Genomic DNA, 22727 nt, shown 5'->3' with positions numbered 1-22727 from the left:
CCCCTCACGTTGTCCAGCCGCCTTGTGTCAACCGTCGAGACCTTCAAGTTCCTGGGAATTACAATCTCTCAGGACCTGAAGTGGGCGACCAACATCAACTCCGTCCTCAAAAAGGCCCAGCAGAGGATGTACTTCCTGCGGCTTCTGAGAAAGCACGGCCTGCCACCGGAGCTGCTGAGACAGTTCTACACAGCGGTCATCGAATCAGTCCTGTGTTCTTCCATCACAGTCTGGTTCGGTGCTGCTACAAAAAAGGACAAACTCCGACTGCAACGGACAATCAAAACTGCTGAAAGGATTGTCGGTACCCCCCTACCCACCATTGAGGACTTGCACGCTGCCAGAAGTAAGACAAGGGCGTGCAAAATCCTCTCTGACCCTCCGCACCCAGGTCACCAGCTCTTCCAGCTCCTTCCCTCAGGTAGGCGCTACCGATCAATGCAAACTAGAACTAGTAGACATTCCAACAGCTTCTTCCCTCTTGCGATCAACTTCTTAAACACCTGACCTACAATTCCATTACAACATGCTGGCAATTTTTTGACTTCGTTGTCACATTTCTGTGGGGCCAATTATGTATTACTCGTGCACTCACTGTAGTTGTCTCGCCATGCTGCACTATTTGCATATACTGGCCACTCTTGCCAGAGTAGCATCTGCTCCATTGCACACTGATTGAGGAGTATCTGTAACATTTGCACAACCAACATTGTCCCAGATTATCGCACTACTCGTCACTTTAAACCGCATACACTCCTTGAAGTCTCAGCGCCCCTTGCACAATGGTCATTGCACCGGTCTATTGCAATATTAGTCATTCGAACTGCTCTAAGTGCTAGAGGACTCTGCATCTTTTTGCACAATTGTTTTTTGTCAATGTCTTTGTCTCCAAAGTGTTCTGTAAATTGACTGTCTGTTGTACTAGAGCGGCTCCAACTACCAGAGACAAATTCCTTGTGTGTTTTGGACATACTTGGCAAATAAAGATGATTCTGATTCTGATTCTGATGAAAACGCTGATTATCATTTTCACTGTGAAACACGCTGCAGCAACAAATATGTTTGACTAGCTAGCTGTATGAAGTGACTAGATAGGACCAACGAGGCTCAAACCTGCTGTAGAACCTGCCACACCATGCAGGTGGTGTCTCTGGAGCCGGAGATGAGGTGGATGCTGCAGTGGTCTGTTGACAGGCAGGTTACAATATCTGGAGGAGATATAAGATACAAGACAAATGCACAGATGCTGGGACCATCTAATAAGTAGACCTCTTTAAAAAAAAACAACAGAGTGGATATGGGCAACACAGTTTTCATTACACGTTACACCAGCCACCCATCCATCCATTTTGGATACCGCTTATTCTCACCAGGGTCGCGGGTGTGCTGGAGCCTATCCCAGCCAATCACAGGGCACATGGAGACATTTGTTCATGTCTGACACAGGCCTCTTTCATATGTGGATATAAATGGGATTGTATCCATCAGATGAGCTCATCCGACGTCGTCAAAAGGGAACTAACATCACAATTGTTCGACAAAACAGACGCCACAAAAGCAATGGGGGACGAAGGAGCAGAAAACAGTCAATGGTGAAAAGAAGATGCTTTAGAACTGATAAATAAAAGAAAATGTTTCACAAAATCCGTAAAATTGCCACAAATGCGTCATGACGAGACCTACGCGAGTGGCCATATTTACCTCCGTAAACAACCGCTGCCTTGTGTTGATACTGTAGCGGACACGCCATGAAAAGATGACACCCAGCACCCCAGTCTCCAGCGAGACTTGCTCTTCCCGCCGAGATAGACAACCACGGAGTGGCGAGACTCAACTTCACATACAGACGCTAAGTGAATCACCAGCCTTGATCATTAGAAGAAAGACACAGACATTTGCTTTGGCATGCCGACGCTAAGTGAATTACCAGCGCCCGGCGCATCAAAGCGGAAACAAAAGATACCTAGTTCGCACTAGAACGCTAAATTAATTAACTTCAACCACCAGCCAGCCCGGAGGATTTCACCAACAAAGACGTCTCCACCCTGCTGGGTACCGCGCCACTTGGCCAGTAAAGCAGGGAGTTTGAACAGGGCAACAGCGACACCCACAGGCGACGGAACGGCACTACAGGCGTAGGTTCATGAAACACAGTCTGTCCCGGACTTGGCTGGGAGTTAATATTTTAAGAACTTTACATGAACGCCACTAGTGACTGTATTTCTGCAAACCTGAATGTCTGATGTCGAATCTGTTGTCAACTGAACCAGATGAAATGTTTTCACTCCACTCCACATTGCAAATATTAGTGTTCTCACATAACATTTGTAACATTCGTTACAGGTATTAAAGCGGATGGGCGTGAGACAATGAAAAGAGGGAATAGTGGTCTCGTTATCTTAAATCCAATAATTAATATTTTATTCCACTGGTTTTAAACCGGCACGGTAGCTGACTGGTTAGAACGTCTTCCAGTTCTGAGGACCTGGGTTCAATCCCCGGCCCCGCCTGTTCTCTCCGTGCCTGCGTGGGTTTTCTCTGGGCACTCCGGTTTCCTCCAACATCCCAAAAACATGCATGGTAGGATAATTGAAGACTCTAAATTGCCGGTAGGTGTAAATGTGAGTGTGACTGGTTGTTTGTTTGTATGTGCCCTGCGATTGGCTGGCAACCAGTTCAGGGTGTACCCCGCCTCCTGCCCAAAGATAGCTGGGATACACTCCAGCACACCCGCGAGCCTTGTGAGCATAAGCGGCTCAGAAAATGGATGGATGGTTTTAAACCACGAAATAATCCCAAAATGGAAAATTAACACTCAGGTGCAGCTCCCCTTTTGGTCCCGAAGGTGGTGGGAAAGGAAGGCGGGAGGGGGTAAACCACCCCCTTTTCGGCTCGCTTCGGCCATAAAAAGGCCGGAGCTATGTTCTCTGAGTCAGCTCTTGTCTCACCTGACCAACTTGCCAAAGACTGGCCCAGGCAGGACGCTCACCTCACCACGAGGTGACGAAGACACATCGGAGCATCCCTGACTGCAGAGCATCCTACAAGCGCTCTGAGCTACGCTTTTTGGGGGCCTGAGCTCACCCCGGGGGGACGGAAGCATTGCATGCATTCACTACATGCTCATTCTACTAATCTCACATCACAAGTCAGTTTCCTTTGCCAATGTTCGTCTGTACTTTGTTTGTTTTGTGTTTTTCTGTATTGTTTCCCTGTAGATTCCCCATGTTAGATCATTAATTTTTCCATAAAATTCATTACCTGTTTTGTTGTGTGTGTTTGGGTTCAAGGAAAGAAACCTCTGGGAAGTCTAGAACTCTTATCAAAATGTCATAAAGTGTAGCAAGCTTCAGATTACAACGACTGATAAAAGGTTTCTTGTCACTTTTCCTAAATTTTATCCACATAAAAAGTGACGTGGTGTCCTTATTTCTAGATAAAATATTTTGATTTATAACGCTGTAATTTAAAATTACGCTAAACCGGAAGTAATGTAGGCGTCGCTTCCAGCTCATTCTTTTCTCCTAAATTAATCACATTTTTTGTTTAACCCGTATATGCTACAGTACGCATGCGCAATGTGATGTCTTGATTCGTGAGCATGTGTGTGATGTCACAGACTCATTCTGTCCACATTAGTCGCATTTGTTTATGTAAAAAACTACAATACTACTACAAATTATTTTATTTTTTTTAAAACCTACATAAAAGGAAAAATCTGAATTGGGCATCATGATCTGCAGTGTGAATGTAGCCTATGTCTACATTGTAATTACCCATGTGTCGGATATGCTGCCCGACAGTCTTTCCCTTTACAAGCGAGGTGACTCGGAGGCTGTTGTCCCAGTGCCCACCACTGAAGAGTAACTTTCCATCATGCGAGATCACAAACAGCCCCGTTGTTACCTCCACACCGGGAGCAAAAGGTCCTGACAGAAAACGCTGCGTCCTGCAGGCAAGGGATAGTACATGGGCTGGTGAAAGAAGTATTTGCCTCGAGTGTCAAATGGACCCTTTAGATGCATGCGAGCTTGCAACGGGTGCAGTATTCTCACTTGGTATTGGACACTGTGGGGTCCTTAATGAAGGTGAAGTAGTTGGAGATATTCTTGTTGTAAGGCAGCCATCCATGGGTCCCAAACAGACAGTTTTGACTTACTGTCACCTTACAAAAACATGCACAGGGAAGATTTCACAGTCTGCAGTGAAATAATTCAAAACAATTCTGAAATATTTTGGTCTAACAAGAATCATTATCCAATCTAATGTGGCATTAGAGAAGCAGCAGGCTGCAACGCTAACCATAGTGTCAGGACTCCCTTGACTGATGAAGGAATGGGACTGATTCTTTGGAACAATAGCTTTAACCAGTGGTATGTTGTCACTGATGCCCTGCAACAACATAGGGGGAATATCAATGTGAGACAAGTCGCATGTAGCACTCAATATTACATGAAGAAGATGGCAGAAAAGTCAAACCTCCACAAAGAAAGACTTAAGGTTGTTGAGGTGTTCAAACATGACCAGAGGACACGAGTCCAGCAGCGCCTTCCTCTTCTCAACTTCCTCCTGAGAAAGACGAATTGGATGGGGCTCCTAGTCTCCCACGTACACGTAGACAGATGCAGTGAAAATTTAATTCATGTGCTTACTCTTTATTACAGAAAAGCTATCATGCATCTAGAACACTGTTTCCCAACCTTTATTGACACAAGGCATCTATTTTGCATGCTAAAAATCTCACCGCACCAAACAAAAATCCTGAAATAATGACGCTTATCTCAATTTACTCGCAAATTCACTTACTCTGTCTTAAATCTTGGCCTGTTTAATTAAACACAAAGTTGATATACAACCCCAATTCCAATGAAGTTGGGACGTTGTGTTAAAACATAAATAAAACAGAATACAATGATTTGCAAATCATGTTCGACCTATATTTAATTGAATATACTACAAAGACAAGATATTTAATGTTCAAACTGATAAACGTTACTGTTTTTAGCAAATAATCATTAACTTAGAATTTTATGGCTGCAACACGTTCCAAAAAAGCTGGGACAGGTGGGAAAAAAGACTGAGAAAGACTGTTTGGAACATCCCACAGGTGAACAGGTGGGCGCCATGATTGGGTATAAAAGGAGCTTTCCTGAATTCCTCAGTCATTCACAAGCAAAGATGGGGTGAGGTTCACCTTTTGTGAACACGTGCGTGAGAAAATAGTCGAACGGTTTAAGGACAATGTTCCTTAATGTACAATTGCAAGGAATTTAGGGATTTCATCATCTACGGTCCATAATATCATCAAAAGGTTCAGAGAATCTGGAGAAATCACTGTATGTAAGCGGCAAGGCCGAAAACCAACATTGAATGCCCGTGACCTTCGATCCCTCAGGCGGCACTGCATCAAAAACCGGCATCAATGTGTAAAGGATATCACCACATGGGCTCAGGAACACCAATGTCAGTAAATACAGTTCGGCGCTAGACCCGTAAGTGCAACTTGAAACTCTACTATGCAAAGCAAAAGCCATTTATCAACAACACCCAGAAAGCTCATCTAAGATGGACTGATGCAAAGAGGAAAAGTGTTCTGTGGTCCGACGAGTGCACATTTCAAATTGTTTTTGGAAATTGTGGACGTCGTGTCCTCAAGGGCCAAAGAGGAAAAGAACCATCTGGACTTTTATGGACGCAAAGTGGCAGCATCTGTGATGGTATGGATGGAAAATGTCTGGCGTGTTATGAAGCGTAGAATACAACAACGGAGAACCCGGACTGTTGAACAGCTGAAGCTGTACATCAAGCAAGAATGGGAAAGAATTCCACCTACAAAGCTTCAACAATTAGTGTAATCAGTTCCCAAATGTTTATTGAATGTTGTTAAAAGAAAAGGTGATGTAACACAGTGTTAAACATGACCCTGTCCCAGCTTTTTTGGAATGTGTTGCAGCCATTAAATTCCAAGTTAATGATTATTTGCTAAAAACAATAACGTTTATCAGTTTGAACATTTAATATCTTGTCTTTGTAGTGTATTCAATTAAATATAGGTTGAACATGATTTGCAAATCATTGTATTCTGTTTTTTATTTATGTTTAACACAACATCTAAACTTCACTGGAGTTGGGGTTGTATTTACAGAAAGCCATGACTTATTCTGTTACATAATTGGCAACAGGTGGATACGAGTGCTACGAACGAATCAATGGTGATTTGGATTTACTCGCGAATCGCAATGAAAAAAAAAAATAAAATCACGAATCACAATTTTTACATTAAAATCAAAACGAGTCAAAGAATAAAATACTTTGTAGTTTATTCTGAAAAGCACTGCAATATGCTGCCCACAGGTGCCACCATTTTGACTAAGTGCACATCGCTTCTGCGCATGTACGAATTGTAGCTTCACCGAGATCTCTATAAAGTTTGGTTTAAAAAAAAAACCAAAACAAAACCGAGCTCTATACTGAAGGAGGTTTGCGTTTAGCCAGGCTCTCCATTGAGCTGCACGGATACAGTAACATGGAAGCACCACAACGGAAGCCGAAAAGGAACCATCACTGGAGAAGTCTACTGTGGAACAGTGACAGATTTAATGGGAGAAAGTTGATCCAACACAGTGTGAAGCTAGAGTGGCTAGGTAGCCAGCGGGCGAAGTAGCAACAGGCTGGCTGGAAAGGTGGTAGCTTGGTCCGCGAGGACTTATGGCACCGACAAGCGAAAAACAGCCCCGGGATTCTACCTGTGACCAAGGTCTGGTGAGGGATCCTGGTTAAAGTAAGCCATTTTAAACCAAAAATTAAAAAAATTCTGTACGGAGACATGGCAGCTAAAATGCGTCTGTAAAAACGTGCCACCGTCCTCTCTTACTAGTTCAATAGATCGTTTTCAAATCATCAAACTGGATTTTTCATTTGTTGGACTATTATTTTGGAATAGTACAAGGCGTAACAATTCGATTGTGATTCGGTAGTCATTCGTTACTGTCAATACGAAGAGCGAGTTGTTTTAGGCTGTGAGTCTGACCACTAGGGGCTACAGAAGTTTTTTTGTACCTTCTGTCATCTAATGGAAGTGCATTTAATTGTTGAGCTGCTGACAGATGAACACAGGCACATTTGTAATAATCAAACAAATTAAGTGAAATTAGATAATTTCCCGCAGCACCCCTGATGACCTCTTACACAACACTAGGGTGCCATGGCATCCCGGTTGAGAGTCACTGATCTAGGGTGTTTCTGCACCTTGAGTAACTGGCAGGGTGTCTGCCCAAAGTTGCTGATCATGCCTTCCAGGGCCTTTCGTTCCTTTTCATCAGTGATTGCATCAAGATCGACTGCCCCTGCAAAGCCAAGTTGGCATAAAATAGTGAGACTGCAGTGTATTTCTCTATGGTCTACTTACATGATAACAAAAATCAACTGTGATGACCGCTCAGGATGCTTTACCCTCGTATGTGCAGTAGTAGAAAACATTGAGGGCCTCCACTGCGGCAGGACCCCTTTGCTTGTATCCGAAGATCAGATCAATCCACTCATTAAGGTGCGCTGACACGTATTCAGACTCCTGTGACAGCGACACAGACACACGTAATAAAGCCTTGAAATAATTTTGTAATACAATAGCACAAGATTCAATTCCATTTGTCATACTTTTAAGACAAAATGATAAATAAAAATGACTTGCACATGAACTAGAACAAAAGCTCACCAGGGCTTTGCGGTGTTTATAGATGAAGTCCTCTGGGGACTTGGCCCATTTGGGCAGAATTACATCATTTACTTTTTCTTTGGTTATCTGCCGGCGACCGAGGTCAAAGTCTGAGTGACAGGTGGGAACAATGGAGTTTAACTTACATTATTTTATTGTAGCCATGTGTATCACAAATTTGATTGAGTCCATAGATAGCCTCACCATTGTGGTTTTCAAGAAACTCTGGGAAGTAGAAGAACTCAGGGATGAGCTCCTTGACGTCATTGGGGTTGTCCATGAGAGTCAGCCATGTTGCTGGAATGGAGTGGAACTGCCGGTCGGCACAGTCAAACCTGAAACAGTCAGAAAGAAGATGATATACACTGGTAGGAACATGTCAACTACAAATGCTGGATCTTACGATACTAGTACCATGCTAACAATTGAGTGGACCTGCTTACCGTCCACTCTGCAGTTGGATGTGCAGGGAGGTGAAGGGCTCAACTCTAATCAGGTAGTGTATCACCCCTGCGGCGCTCGAATAGTGGGTGCCATAATGGAACTTGTCGATGGTTCCTGTTGGGTCCTCAAAACTTTCATACCTGACAGACACGAGGAAAACTTCAAAGTGAGTCAAACGGATTCGGCTTCAATGTACAGTTGCAAGAAAATGTATTGAAATACTAGAGTACTGGAATTACCCGAAAAAGTGCTGCAATTACCCGGATTTCTGCATTAATTGGTCCTAAAATGTGATCTCATTTTAGGCAAACACAGTCTGCGTAAACCAGTGGTGTCCAAACTATGGCCTGGGGGCCATTTGCAGCCCACCGTCCATTTTTTTTTGTGGCCCACGGCATATACTAAAAATTAAATTTGACACAGCATGCAACGTTATTGAAAATAAAAAAGGTCGGGGGGCAGCATGCAAAGTGTGGGTGTCAAAAGTGGGTGTGCTCCCACACACCCTCAATCGATATGGGGTGCGACACACCCAAAAACTAATACTACTAATACATTGGTTTTATATACAGCTTTTCTAGATATGCAAAGATACAAATACACTATCTACAACTAAATAAATAATAAAAACACCTTTGTCTTCATAATGCCCTATGATTGACTTTCTGCTCTGTGTCAAGGTCCAGTTTGTGAAAGTATCACAATTATGCTCCTCAAGTAACTGCTTTCAACATTTTCAGCTGAGCAACTTAATTTTGTTTTGCTTCTGAATGTGTAGATGTGATTCAGAGGTCTGAACTTTTAGCGATTGTATATATGCACGCCATGAACAGCGAGCCTGTATAGGCACTTGATGCTGTATATACAATATATTGTACTTAATCACATTTCTTAAAACATAAAAAGTAGATTAAGAGTTAAGGAAGAAGAAGGCTGTTAAAGAGAGGATGCTGGCAAGAATTTTAGGGAAAGCGTGGATATTTGCAAGGAAGCTGCCAGCTCCATTCATTTTTGAACATACAGAGCGAGGGATCTACCTTGCATACATTCTGGTCACAAGCAATGCTTTTTCATCGACAGGCACATTATACATTGTGAATATAGTTTAGCATTTATGTTAAACAACATTTGATACTTTATGTACTATTTATATGGCTTGAGCCGAGGCAACGCGGCGGCACAGCTCGCAAACCAATACTGTACACTGTAGATACTCTATTCAGTCATTCATTTATCTTCCGTGCTGCTTCTCCTCACTCACTAGGGTCGTGGGGGTGCTGGAGCCTATCCCAACTATCTACGGGCGAGAGGCGGGGTAAACCCTGCACTGGTCGCCAGCCAATCGCAGGGCACATATGAACAAACAACCATTTGCACTCACATTCACACCAACTGACAATTTAGAGTCTTCAATTAACCTACCATGCATGTTCTTGGGATGTGGGAGGAAACCACACATAGGCACGAGGAGAACATTCAAATTTGCGGATTTGAACCCAAGTCCTCAAAACTGTAATGCGGATGTGCTAACCAGTCACCGCCGATCCAGATTCTCTCTCTCTCTCTATATATATCTATATATATATAGATATATATATATACATACATACATACATACATACATATATATATATATGAGTACACATAGTTGAAACATACTTTTCTCTAACAGCCTTAGCATTGCGGTTGTTCTGTACTGCCACTGGCTTTGACAAATCCCTGAATACCAGAGGATCCAAAAGGTCCAGCTCCTCAGAGGTGTAGTCTGCCAGAACCCAGGGAAACTATTAACAAAGGTACAAGGGTGGTAAACCATCTAGCAGATTCTTCAATGGTCATGTATTCAGTCAGGGAACATACCACTGGATACTGAGCCAGGTCGTTGTATGTTCTTCCAGCAATTGTGTTGAGTTGCATCAGGTAGTCAAAGTTGGAAATCTCCCGGTTGACCCATTTCTGTGGAAAATTTGACCAAAAAAGCAGATGACATACTTGGCAGCTCTAAACCAGGTCACTTTCTACATAGAGATGAAGTAGTCTAATTTTAAACCTTGAAGTAGTTCCAGTGTAATGTCATTTATTATATTAACTAATGAGAACTCGATACAGTTGCTGACCTGCGTTAGTCCGGAGGCCTTAAGGAGCTCTTGTGGAGAGCGTGTTCCATACAGACTGAGGGATCGCAATAGCAACATGCGGTCATACACCTTATTTCTTGCCTGTAAATTGGAAAAAAGAGCAAATACTGAATTGCTACTTATAAAGAAAGTGAAACTCTGACATGTTCAAGGAAGCAGATAGGTCATCACCTCTTTCTTGAAGTTGAGAAAGTAGTTGGTTTGGTCAATAAGGAAGATCTCCAGAGCAGAGCGTCGCAGATTATATCGCCGTAGGTGGACCTCACGGATCTGACTCAGGGGCCATTTAAAGTCATGCCCCACCCCTTCAGTAAACATGGAAGTAAATTCATGATTGGTGTTAAATAATGTAATATTGCAACTATTTAAGTAATAATAAATATATATATTTTTTTTATTAACGATGACCTCTGCCATATTTTCAATCCTCATTTCTTGGTTTGCAGGTAAGGCAGGGTTACCCAAAAACACCTATTCCACATGAAACTTGAGAAGGAAGAAGCTGTTTTTAGTGGTTCTGTGGTTCGTTTTCTGTCTTTTATTTGTTTTGCATTTTCATTAATTCCCTATGGATTATGCATTACTATGAGTGAAATATTTTAGGCATTTGAAGATGTACAATTTGGTGCCAATTCAAATAAGGATTGTTCAGCCTTATTCAGAGGGCTGTGATCCACAAGCTAAAATTGTAACGCAACAACACAAACAAACACACCTTCGTCCTTCTCTTGGCTGCTGTCGTAGAAATAGATGTGTTGGGTCGTGAGTTCCAGGCGGCCGGGTACCACGTCGACCACTGTCACCAGCTGACAGTCTTCCCATAGAATCAGTTTCTCCTTTTGACCTGCCTCCTCTGCTTCAATCCTGTAGGACAACATGGAAAACATTATGGAACTGCTAACACAACTTTAGGCTTATGATGACCAACTATGCTTCAGTGATATCAATTGCGGAAATTATTCACTGGTTGTTTGCTGCCGCCAGGTCGTCCTCCGGCAGCTCTAAAATGTCATCTTCCAAGTTGGTGACTTTGACCTGCTTTACAGCCTCCAGCAGCAGAGATTCCGGGTTGACAAACTGCTGATGAACACCTGAACATAGTAACGGATGTTAAAATAATAATACATTTTGACATTGTGATTTTGTCTCCTACCAAGGTTGTCTCGCAGGGCACTGGCCTCCCTGTAAGGGTCAAAGTTGTAATTATGGATCAACTTCAGCCTCATGCGGGAAAAGTTCTCAGCGCTGGACAGCTTCCAGTGCATCTTCTGTTGCTGCCTGTTACACAGAGGTAAAAGTTTCCTCCAGCGAGATGCTGTGTCATCAGTGTTAATGAGCAGTCAACTTTTCTTCAATGGTAACATAGTATACCATCATCATCAGTGATGCGCTTTTAGCTTTGGAGGTGGAACTGTGCTATACAGTAGAACTTGTAAAGTTGTACAATTCACTGAATTAAGAATGTGCCCAAGATATTGGAGAAAAATATGCGTTTTAATGGTCATGCATGACATCAGTCATGAGCAGTCAGCATATCGTGCAAGCAAGAATCAAATGAATAATTGTGGATGTGCATTTGGGTTTTTCTTTAGATATTTTGCAAATCATATTAAAAAAGAGGACCGCTATTACAGATGACGTCAGACTCTAGATTGTGGTTTCTAAATACAAGAAATGCAAACTCATATCACTACCTTTCAGCCCAGGGACCCCTCTCACAAAAAAGGCCCCGCCGAGCTGCCTTCCACTGCCTGAGAGAGGCGCTGTTCTGGCTATGCTGTTGCTTTAACATGCTGTTGTACCTCAGGTTCTCCTGACGACTGTGACGGGAGAAGGGCTCGACAAAATGTTCCTGAAGTAAAATGGGAATGGGTGAAATATTATTACTGGGCAATTATTGCGTTACGTTCGAATCCAACTGAAGGAATCCAATTAACCTGAAAGCAGATCTTGCTCTCCCCCCTTTCTCGCTCTCTCCTATGTAGGCTGACCATGAAGGCCTCAAAGCACTCCTTCCAAAAGAGTGCCATGCTCTCATGGCCCTGACTAAAGGTTTCGATTTCATATTGCTTCATATACGGAATGATCTGAAAATAAATGAGAGACTTCAATAATACTCTCATCTCATCATCTCAAACATGTCATGGGATATTTCAGTCTCATACATATTTATCCAGATAGACACGCCACTCGGGTGAGTTGCAGTATACTTGAAAGTCCTCAAAGAAAGATGGGCTGCCATTGGTATCAGGCAGTTGGGGCAGGTGCAGCTCCATATAGAGGAGGCGGTGAACTTTGGAGAGGAGTGTTCGCAATAGAGGAACAAGGAATGAGTACGTTTCCTCTGTCTTATCCAGGACAGAGCGCCGCAGGATGCACTCAACCTTTCCCAGGAGGTAGCAGGCCTCATCCTGGCTAGACATTTCCTTCATTTGCAGAATAAAATTGAGCTTGGCGGTGGCTATTGCACACACCTGTGATGTCAGAAAAATACAATTGTTTTTATGACAGAAGTTGGCTCTTGCAATTATTGAGGAAAAAAAAGGACAATATTTCACCTCTGGGTCCTCTTGCGCCATGAAGCCTAGCAACAATCTCAGTCCAACTTGGGATAGCAGGAACCACTGGGTGCCAGCAGAGTACCATACCATGAGACAGTCCATCAGTGTCACAGTCTCCTCCAGCACCTTCTCTGTCCACAGTGCTGGGTTGATCAGGCCCTCAGCTTGGAGGAAATCTTGTACCATGTGAAGTAGACGGACCGCATTCTCCGTGTGTTGTGGCAATGTAGCAGCAGATGCCTCACGGTTGTCAGTCACGGCGCATTCCAACATACGTTCCAAGAGACTAGAAAGAGGGTGCAGAGAAAGGAGGGTACACTGTTACCAAACCTGTCTATGAAAGCATTTAACCATCTCCTTTTGCACTGCACATGCAGTACAGTCAGCAGTCTGGTAGAAGACAGACCTGAGTTTGATATGGTCAACAGGATGCAGTAATTCGTTAGCCGTTCCCAGTTTGGTGAGAGCTGAAAAGACTTGGCCGCGCTCCAGCCAAGCCGAATCATCAGAACCTTCAACTCCACTCCACATTACACAAAGCACTATCTCCAACAACATGCTGGACAATTCGTCCTCGGCCCGCTAGACGGTGATGACAGAGACAGTTAAATACATTTATAGGAATCGTTTTTTTCAAGACAATTTAAACTTTCAAGTAAACTTTCCATCTCACCTCAGTATTACTGAAGGACTCCCCCAAAGAGAGGTTGTCACTGAAGAGGAATGTGTCTTCTGTTAATGTAGCAGTCTTATCTAAACTTCCGGAGTTTCCTGGAAAGGGCTTTGTTGCCTCTAGTGGAGAGGGTGTGCTGGGCATACTGCCAGGTGTCTGGCTGCCACTCTCCAAGCCCTCGTAGGCCTGCAGGTGAGACAGGTCAAGAGTCAAGCCCCCAGATTTCCCCACTAGCCAGGGCTTGACTTGGATTTGCGGCTCAGAAGAAGCAGAAGATGACGGAGTGTCCAGTAGCGAGATGACATCACTGTTCTCCAAGCTGTTGATAGAGCGAGTGTCGCCCATACTGAGCCAGTCCTCCTCGAGGCGGTCCAAGCGGCCAGCACTGCCTGCCCTTGTTCTACGGGGTAGCGGCAGTTCCAGGTGGTTATTATTGCTTCCGCTGGGTTGGTTCAAGTCCAGGCTGCAGGTGCTGACAGTGTCGGCATTTCGCGATGGCAATGAGCCTACACCCCGCAGATAGAGACGTACCAAGGTATCCTGCCAACACTGCTGCTTTGAAATCTGGGAAGCAGCATCTTGTTGGGACTGGAGGAGCTGGTACACCTAAACATAAAAGGGATATTGAAACGCCTTAGGCCTGGTAGACACACAAGGATTTTTCCAATCTTAAAAGATTATTTATCTTTGAAAGACCCCACACATGAAGATAAAAAAAAAAAAAATCACGCATTTAACAGTTTTGGTCGTACTGTGTGTGGTGTGCTCCGATCATTTCAACATGCAAAACTACACACAAAAATCCTGTTCCACCACGATCTAAGCTTCAGTCCTTCAAGACAGAAATCTCGTGTGATCAAACGTGATCTAACAAAAACGAAGAAGAAGGACACTACCGGATATGTTGCGCCGAGTGTTGCCAAGGGGAGTGTCGTAGAATGGTGATGTAATCAACAAAGACCTGTTTTGACAAATACCTCTTGCCGTCTGGTGAACCCACTTATGCAAAGTACGACATCGGGTAGGACATGTTTGTTTATATTTACGGCCGCTTCATTGCTCCTGAGTCAAACACTACTGATTGGCTACATTCCGTTTCATGTCACAAATCATGGAGTCATGACTTGGGACGTTGGCTATATCCATACACAAAGATTTTTGGTCGGAAATATTGAACACGTTTAATATTTAAGATTGTTGTCCCGACCCGTTTCAGACCCTCTTATCGGGACAAATTCACGCTGAACACACCTCTGACCACCAGATAATATCTTTATGTGTGTGGCAGGCCTGAGAAACATGAGGGTGAGAGTTTTACTCTTCTGGGTAGATTTTCCATGTACATTTTTTTTATTGTCATATGTCGGGTCTCGCAAATTAAAAAAAATGTTTTAAGATGTTCAAAATTTTTATATGTCCACTAGGCTTGGGTAAGATGTCTGATACATTTGTCCAACATGTCTTGCTATGATAAAGAATTGAGGTTCAGAAAGAGCTAATAGCTTGAGTAATTCATGCTTCCTCACCCTCTTGCAGACGATGAGCCGTGCGCTGGGTCCAGTTCGATGAGTGAGCTGAACTAGTGCCATCAGATCCTTGTAGTTCACCACTTGATCTTTATATTATAAGCAACCCATGTAAATTACACTAGATTCCCTCCGTGTGGTACGGGAATTAAAATTATTGTGAAAGAAAAGCTGACCTGTGTGGAGGACCTGATTGAGGAGACAACGAATAAGTGTTGGCGTGATGTGAAAATCGGAGAAGAGTAGCGACAGGCCATTGTAACCCGCCTCCCTCAGCCTCAAACGCTGCTTGTTTTTCTCGTAGATGCGGTCACATCGCAACATGCGCTCAAACAGCTGTGCAGAGGCAGGTAAAAAAATTCTGTCAATTCTACACATTCTGATATGAATGGTGGCAATTTTGTTTTTCCAGGTGGAGTTAGCTGTAACCCACCTTGAAGACAAGTTCTCTAAGGCGGTCGGAGTGTTTGTTGTTGAGCAGAAGAGCGTAGCAGGAGTCAGCTGCTCCGGGCTCAAAGAGGAGCAGAAAGAGTTGGTCCCTGGATGGGCTGCTCTGAAGGAGGCTGAGTAACATCTCTAATAGCCCACAAATCTTCAACACACACAAATATCTTTAAAATTAGTAAGTGATAAGAGAATAGCTCTGCCATGTTTTATTCTTTGACATATTTCTATAATAATGTAAAAAAAAAAACCACACACACATCCATTAACTAAACTTATCAGTGTGAATCTCGAAGTGATATTTGTTGTATGCGTTAATTGGTGTAAATATTTGAAGGATGGCTGTGTAGTGTACTGTGTCATTGTATGGGATGTGTTACAATCAGAGACAGACATACAGTATATATAGTAGTAGCCTGAAAGATACACAGTAGACTGAATTTCACTACCTGTCCCTGTCTTTATACTTACTGAGAAGAAAACGCCTCCAAATATTGAGGCAGAAAAGAGAGCAAAAGGATACCTGACGTGAAATGAGCCGTTAACTTCCTGTACAGGCACAGCTGCAGGACTTCCCATTGGGAACCAGTCAATTATGTAAAGAAACGTCATCGTATTAACTTAGCCAAGCTTATGTTTGCATTACAATTTGTTTTTTATTATTTTATTATTATGTTTATTATTAAATGATAAGTATTTTTGACACTTTGTGTGAGGTGGGGAACAGGCCAATGAACAAACTAGTTAATACTTGTGCAGTTCTGGAAAAGGAGCTGTTTGTGAAATTTGTTTATTAGTTTTGTGAATATTTATGTTTCATAAATATTTATATTCATTAAACATTATATTTACTGGTACATATGTTTCATACACTGTATATGTATTATATTTATGTTTCATAAAATAATTAATGAATTTTAATGGAAAAATTCAAAAATATCCAGGAGTGGGGCATCAATGATGCCAAACTGTTGGTCATTGATGGAGGACTGCGCAACACTTCATTCCATAATGAGTTTTAAAATATACTTTCCATGTATATATAATATACATATATATGTTTGTATATACTAGGGCTGCACAATATATGGTTTGAGCAACGTCATGGCAATGTACCCGGTACGTGAGCACAACTGTCACATTGCAGGGTCCTGTGCAATTTTGGTGTATTGCTATGCAGTCAAGTCAACTGTAATATTAATAAGTGATCAGCAGAAGGACCTGGTTGGACATGCTCATAAGATGAGCACCGATGTTGCGGTAAATTATAACCTATCAAACGACACACACGAATAGGCCCAGAGTGTTATATACTTATTTTTTTGTATGATATCTATTAATGAGGACACAGGAAACAATTACACACATTGCATTTACTGTATTTCTCTTCAGAATGTGACGAAGAAATGCATGTCGCAACAGATTATAATTGGGGGGAGGGAGGAGAGCAATGGCATTATTGAAGGGACAAACTTCAGGTGTCCCCAATAATGTGTTCTGCTTAAACTAATGCATTCACATATAGAAATACTTATGCATTTGTTAAAACAACATTTGTGTAAAATAACAGCTTGATTAAAAACAAATGACTGGCGTTAGGTATGTGCTAATGACATTATAGTACAGTATAAGTGGGCATGAAAACAAATATTTTAACTAAATGTCTGGCCTGCCTGTCAGAAGGAGTTTCAACTCCCACCTCCGACAGAACTTTGCTCATGGTCCGGGGGAGGCGGGGGACATCGAGTCCGAGTGGACCATGTTCCGCACCTCCATTGCTGAGGCGGCCGACCGGAGCTGTGGCCGTAAGGTGGTTGGTGCCTGTCGTGGCGGCAATCTCCGAACCCGTTGGTGGACACCAACGGTGATGGATGCCGTCGAGCTGAGGCAGCTGATGGGTACCGGCTGGCCAAGCGGAATGCAGCTTTGGTGGTCGCTGAAGCAAAAACCCGGGCATGGGAGGAGTTCGGTGAGGCCATGGAGAAAGACTTCCGGACGGCTTCGAGGAAATTCTGGTCCACCACCCGGCGTCTCAGGAGGGGGAAGCAGTGCACCATCAACACTGTGTATAGTGGGGATGGGGCGCTGCTGACCTCGACTCGGGACGTTGTGAGCCGGTGGGGAGAATACTTCGAAGACCTCCTCAATTCCACCGACATGCCTTCCCATGAGGGAGCAGAGTTCTCTCTGAGGCGGGCTCTCCTATCTCTGGGTTTGAGGTCACCGAGGTTGAGTCCCCGGGGGTGGATGAGATTCGCACGGAGTTCCTCAAGGCTCTGGATGTTGTAGGGCTGTCCTGGTTGACACGCCCCTGCAACATCGCATGGACTTCGGGGACAGTGCCTCTGGATTGGCAGACTGGGGTGGTGGTCCCCCTTTTTAAGAAAGGGGAGCGGAGGGTGTGTTCCAACTACAGGGGGATCACACTCCTCAGCCTCCCTGGTAAGGTCTATTCAGGGGTGCTGTAGAGGAGGGTCCGTCGGGAAGTTGAATCTCAGATTCAGGAGGAGCAGTGTGGTTTTCGTCCTGGCCATGGAACAGTGGACCAGCTCTACAGGGTCCTCGAGGGTACATGGGAGTTCGCCCAACCAGTCTACATGTGTTTTGTGGACATGGAGAAGGCGTTCGACCGTGTCCCTTGGGGGGTCCTGTGGGGGGGTGCTTCGGGAGTATGGGGTACCGAACCCCCTGATACGGGCTGTTCGGTCCCTGTACGACCGGAGTCAGAGTTTGGTCTGCATATCCGGCAGTTAAGTCGGACTCATTTCCGGTGAGGGTTGGACTCCGCCAATGCTGCCCTTTGTCACTGATTCTGTTCATAACTTTTATGGACAGAATTTCTAGGCTCAGCCGAGGCATAGAGGGGTTACGGTTTGGTAGACTCAGTATTGCATGTCTGCAGATGATGTGGTTCTGTTGACTTCATCAAGCCGTGACCTCCAACTCTCACAGAAGCAGTTCGCAGCTGAGTGTGAAGCGGCTGGGATGAGAATCAGCACCTCCAAATCTGAGACCATGGTCCTCAGTCGGAAAACGGTGGCGTGCCCTCTCCGGGTCGGGGATGAGATCCTGCCCCAAGTGGAGGAGTTCAAGTATCTTGGGGTCTTGTACACAACTGAGGGAAGAATGGAACGGGAGATCGACAGGCGGATCGGTGCAGCGTCTGCAGTGATGCAAACTTTGTATCGATCCGTTGTGGTGAAAAGGAGCTAAGCCGAAAGGCGAAGCTCTCAATTTACCGGTCGATCTACCCTCACCTTTGGTCACGAGCTGTGGGTCGTGACCGAAAGAACAAGATCCTGGATACAAGCGGCGGAAATGAGTTTTCTCCGCAGGGTGTCCGGGCTCTTCCTTAGAGATAGGGTGAGAAGCTCGGTCATTCGGGAGGATCTCAGAGTAGAGCCGCTGCTCCTTCAGATCGAGAGGAGCCAGATGAAGTGGCTGGGGCATCTGATTCGGATGCCTCCTGGACGCCTCCCTGGTGAGGTGTTCCGGGCACGTCCCACCGGGAGGAGACCCCGGGGATGACCCAGGACACGCTGGAGACACTACATCCTTCGGCTGGCCTGGTAACGCCTTGGGATCCCCCCAGAAGAGATGGATGTAGTGGCTGGGGAGAGGGAAGTCTGGGCGTCCCTGCTAAAGCTAGTGCCCCCGCGACCCGACCTCGGATAAGCGGTAGAAAATGGATGGATGGATACAAATGTCTGGCTGGACTACTGCTCAGTACTACGGTGCATTTAAATAGAGGTAGACTTCACACAAATGACTCCGTATACTTTTGTGCTCTACTGAGCATAGTTTTTCTACAGAGGGAAAAAGAAAAATGTGTGCTGGCTTTCACATACTACGTGTATGTTATCCTGTATTTGTTAAAATCGCATTATATATCGCAGGGTTAAAGAAAATTGCAATGGCATTTTCCCCCAATATCGTGTAACCCCATTATATACTTTATAAATCTGGAAAGTATGTATAAACCCCAATTCCAATGAAGCTAGGATGTTGTGTAAAGTGTAAATGAAAACAGAATACATTGATTTGCCAATCCTTTTCAACCTATATTCAACTGAATACACTACAAGGACAAGATATTTAACGTTCGAACTGATGAACATTATTGGTTTTTATTTTGGTGCAAATATTCTCTCATGTTGATTTTAATGCCTGCAACACTGCAAAACTGGGACAGGGGCAAAAAAAGATTGGGAAAGTTGAGGAATGCTAAAAAAAAAATATTGTTGGGCACAGGTAAATTACACAACATCTCAACTTCTTTGGAATTGGGGTTTGGAGTCTAATGTTAAAGTGCTTGCTAAACATACAATAAATTATTTAAAATGGAACACATGGTCATCTAGTCTCTAGCTCACCCACAAACCGAATGAGGACTAGCCCTATAGAAAATGGATGGATGGATGAAGAACTTCACAGTCACAGTTAATGATGCATCATTTATGCTTCCTCACCTGATCTTCATCCCCGATGGCAGCAATGTAACCAATAATGCTGTGCATCTCCTCCTGTGACATGCCCTTGCTGATGTAGTACTTGATGAGGTCGTAGAGCGATATCCGGATGTTCAGAATGTCATCGTCACTCAGGCCACTCTCTTTATTACTGGTTTTCCTAAAGTGAAAAGCTGAATTTGATGTTCTTCCAGGTAGAACTTGATGGACCATAACGTTGGGGAATTAAATCTCACCCGTAATAGAGGCGTATGCTGTCCAAAAGGAATTGGACTCCATATTTTTTACGGAACTGCTTCCTGTTGTCTTTAATGACAGTGGTCATATACTGTATATGACCTTCAAAAGAAAAAAAGAAAAGACCACACAACTTAGAACTACTAAATGTAATGTTAAATGTCCCCAATTTACTACTTTAAATTTCTAAGTTTGTTGTTTCTTTCAGTTTTAAGATCTCACCTATACGTAAAGGGAAGTCCCCTTTGTTCCAGATGTTGAAGTTGAACAGTAGATGTGCGTGAAGTTGTTGCAGCAGCCCGTGGTTCTTCTCATACGTCACCTGCTCTATCAGCAACTGCACAGCCACGAGCACACTGACATCGACGTGTCCTGTTGGAAGCTGAAAACATAACCCATATTTAGAATATACTATGTATATGAAGTCACAACTAACCCTTACCAAAACACTAGATCAAGAACTCACTGGAATGGATAAACAAATGTGTTATCTGCAGCTTTACTATTAAGAGGGTGCAGTGGCTTTCCCAAGAGAAACTTTTTTCCGCATTTTAATCTGTGTCTCAATGGAGGCTTTCATTTTGCCATGGTCTAAATGCTGATTCAGATATACTTCTGCAGCATTCCGCTCAAACACCACTTTGTTTCTGTGAAGGACTGAGGAAACAAGTATAACAGATGGAAGGAAGCCAGGCACACAGAGCCTAAGTACGGGCTTTTTGTATCCACTACTCAATTTGTGATCAGTTAATTTATTCATTGCTGCTGTCTCAAAATATAACCCACTCTATTGTGTAAGTATGGAAACATACAAGTGGCTTAATATAAAACACTTTGATTAAGTAACCACCAGTTTTTCTGTCACAAAGCTATTTAATTTGATGCTTGTGATCTACTTATCACACACTGAACTATCACACACTGAACACAGGGCCAGCATTACTTACTAGGCCTACCAGACACTACTGTGAATGTAAAAAAATAGCCTTAACACACACCTTCTGCAGCAGGGCTCCCAGAGTAGCTACAGCATGAGAGTGGAGCAGATTCTCCTGGTTTATAACATGCCTCTGTACAAAATGCTTCAGCACCAACAGTAAAGTAGCCACCAGATTCTTCTCCAGGCGTGCTTCTGATACAGGATATCAAAAATGATGATTTCACCGCTGCTTGTTAACACATTGTGCTTGAAAATATACTGTATTTCCAGGGTAATGCCACAGACCTGAAGCCCTGTTAGATGGGAGAATGACCCATTCACTATCAGCGGGAGTGGTCACATCTGGGGTGATGAAGTCTGACCCACTTGAAGCATCACTATTCTGTTGATCAGGGGTCATTAGAGCCAGCTGCTCTAGTATAGGAAACAACACTTGAAGTCCACCTCCACAATTGATCATATCCTGCCAAAGATACATAAAAGTACTAAATACAACATGTTTGTTTTGTGCACAGAATTATAATGTGACAGAATTTTTGGGACATCCTAACCTTGATGTCCCAGTTAACAACTTTCTTCCCAGTCAGGCGCCCATGCAGTTTGTTGGGGGAAAGATCAAGACAGATTGGGTTTTGACATGCCTGTTGGCAAAAGGTGGTTTAATCTTAGGTGAGACTTGGTTCATAGTGTGTATTAGAAGTAGAAATTACCTTTGGGGAATAATGTAGCAGCAGTTTGCTTGAAAGGTCACCAAGTTCTGACTCCTGGGCTTTTATAGGAGACACACAGTTTGGACCTGTGTGAAACAATGTCATCCAATATTATTATTATTCCCGATTACGTTTCATTCCTCCATCTATTTATCATCCCCAATTATTTACCAGCACTACAGAGGGCTTTGATGTGGTTGGGCTGCAGGCCTTCATGGAACACCATGACACTCGCGAGCTGACCTTGCAAAGATGTGGGGCTTCCCCACTCACTGTCCTGGGTCCCTGCTGAGATGAGTTTTGTCACAGACTCAGGCTTTCCGCTCAGCAGTCCCCCCCAGGTCTGTGGCGAAAGGATGCTACCCAATGAGGAGCGTGTGCTGGGTGAGGTGGCTAATGAGAAGGGTGGGTCAGGGATTTGGGAAGGCGGGGGAGTGGTGGTCCGGTGGCCTGCTGAGCCAATGCAACAGGAGGTAAATGGCTGTGGAAAGGAGAGGGGAGACATCGGTGGGAGTAAGCATTCACCTCGGATCCCATATTAATGTATTATAGACAGTGAATAACTAAACATTAAAATTTCTGTTTCTAACTATTCTGAGAGAGGGTTTCACCTCGGTCATGGTAGGGTACTTGAGGGGGGCAGATAGCTTCTGCTGTCCGTCTACATAAATGTAGACGAGACTCTGCCCAAATGGCCTCTTTCCTGGTATGTGCACCACACCAATGCTGTGCTGTTGACAAGAAGTCCCAAAGCTTTAGAAATGGCTTTATAACCTTTTCCACACTGATTGAGCTCAATTACTTCTTCACATTTGTTCCTGAATTTCTTTAGCTCTCAGCATGATAGCTAGCGTTTGAGGATCTTTTGGTC

At 43.8% G+C, this 22727-nt stretch overlaps 1 protein-coding gene across 3 annotated transcripts in view; it reads right to left on the bottom strand.

The window, feature by feature from the left end:
* Window positions 1-22727, bottom strand: part of nbeal1 (neurobeachin-like 1) — a 54609-nt gene that overhangs the window by 9855 nt on the left and 22027 nt on the right. For all 3 annotated transcript variants that reach the window (XM_061796893.1, XM_061796904.1, XM_061796913.1), the window contains 35 exons: window positions 22468-22587; window positions 22028-22337; window positions 21857-21942; window positions 21698-21787; window positions 21432-21609; window positions 21205-21338; window positions 20429-20588; window positions 20206-20308; window positions 19970-20129; window positions 15490-15648; window positions 15233-15392; window positions 15057-15145; window positions 13531-14136; window positions 13264-13439; window positions 12855-13143; window positions 12462-12770; window positions 12234-12383; window positions 11991-12148; window positions 11450-11574; window positions 11261-11387; window positions 11012-11160; window positions 10468-10601; window positions 10276-10377; window positions 10019-10114; window positions 9818-9942; window positions 8158-8298; window positions 7919-8049; window positions 7715-7824; window positions 7453-7570; window positions 7249-7346; window positions 4480-4596; window positions 4303-4392; window positions 4056-4165; window positions 3777-3949; window positions 1114-1208 (listed from right to left, as the gene is read on the bottom strand). In XM_061796893.1, the coding sequence (XP_061652877.1) occupies window positions 1114-1208; window positions 3777-3949; window positions 4056-4165; window positions 4303-4392; window positions 4480-4596; window positions 7249-7346; window positions 7453-7570; window positions 7715-7824; window positions 7919-8049; window positions 8158-8298; window positions 9818-9942; window positions 10019-10114; window positions 10276-10377; window positions 10468-10601; window positions 11012-11160; window positions 11261-11387; window positions 11450-11574; window positions 11991-12148; window positions 12234-12383; window positions 12462-12770; window positions 12855-13143; window positions 13264-13439; window positions 13531-14136; window positions 15057-15145; window positions 15233-15392; window positions 15490-15648; window positions 19970-20129; window positions 20206-20308; window positions 20429-20588; window positions 21205-21338; window positions 21432-21609; window positions 21698-21787; window positions 21857-21942; window positions 22028-22337; window positions 22468-22587 (5478 nt within the window). The remainder of the gene's footprint in view (window positions 1-1113; window positions 1209-3776; window positions 3950-4055; window positions 4166-4302; window positions 4393-4479; window positions 4597-7248; window positions 7347-7452; window positions 7571-7714; window positions 7825-7918; window positions 8050-8157; window positions 8299-9817; window positions 9943-10018; window positions 10115-10275; window positions 10378-10467; window positions 10602-11011; window positions 11161-11260; window positions 11388-11449; window positions 11575-11990; window positions 12149-12233; window positions 12384-12461; window positions 12771-12854; window positions 13144-13263; window positions 13440-13530; window positions 14137-15056; window positions 15146-15232; window positions 15393-15489; window positions 15649-19969; window positions 20130-20205; window positions 20309-20428; window positions 20589-21204; window positions 21339-21431; window positions 21610-21697; window positions 21788-21856; window positions 21943-22027; window positions 22338-22467; window positions 22588-22727) is intronic.

Source organism: Phyllopteryx taeniolatus, chromosome 1 (genome assembly GCF_024500385.1).
Source record: "Phyllopteryx taeniolatus isolate TA_2022b chromosome 1, UOR_Ptae_1.2, whole genome shotgun sequence".
Classification (NCBI taxonomy): Eukaryota; Metazoa; Chordata; class Actinopteri; order Syngnathiformes; family Syngnathidae; genus Phyllopteryx; species Phyllopteryx taeniolatus.
This window is presented reverse-complemented; position numbering and strand designations above follow the sequence as displayed.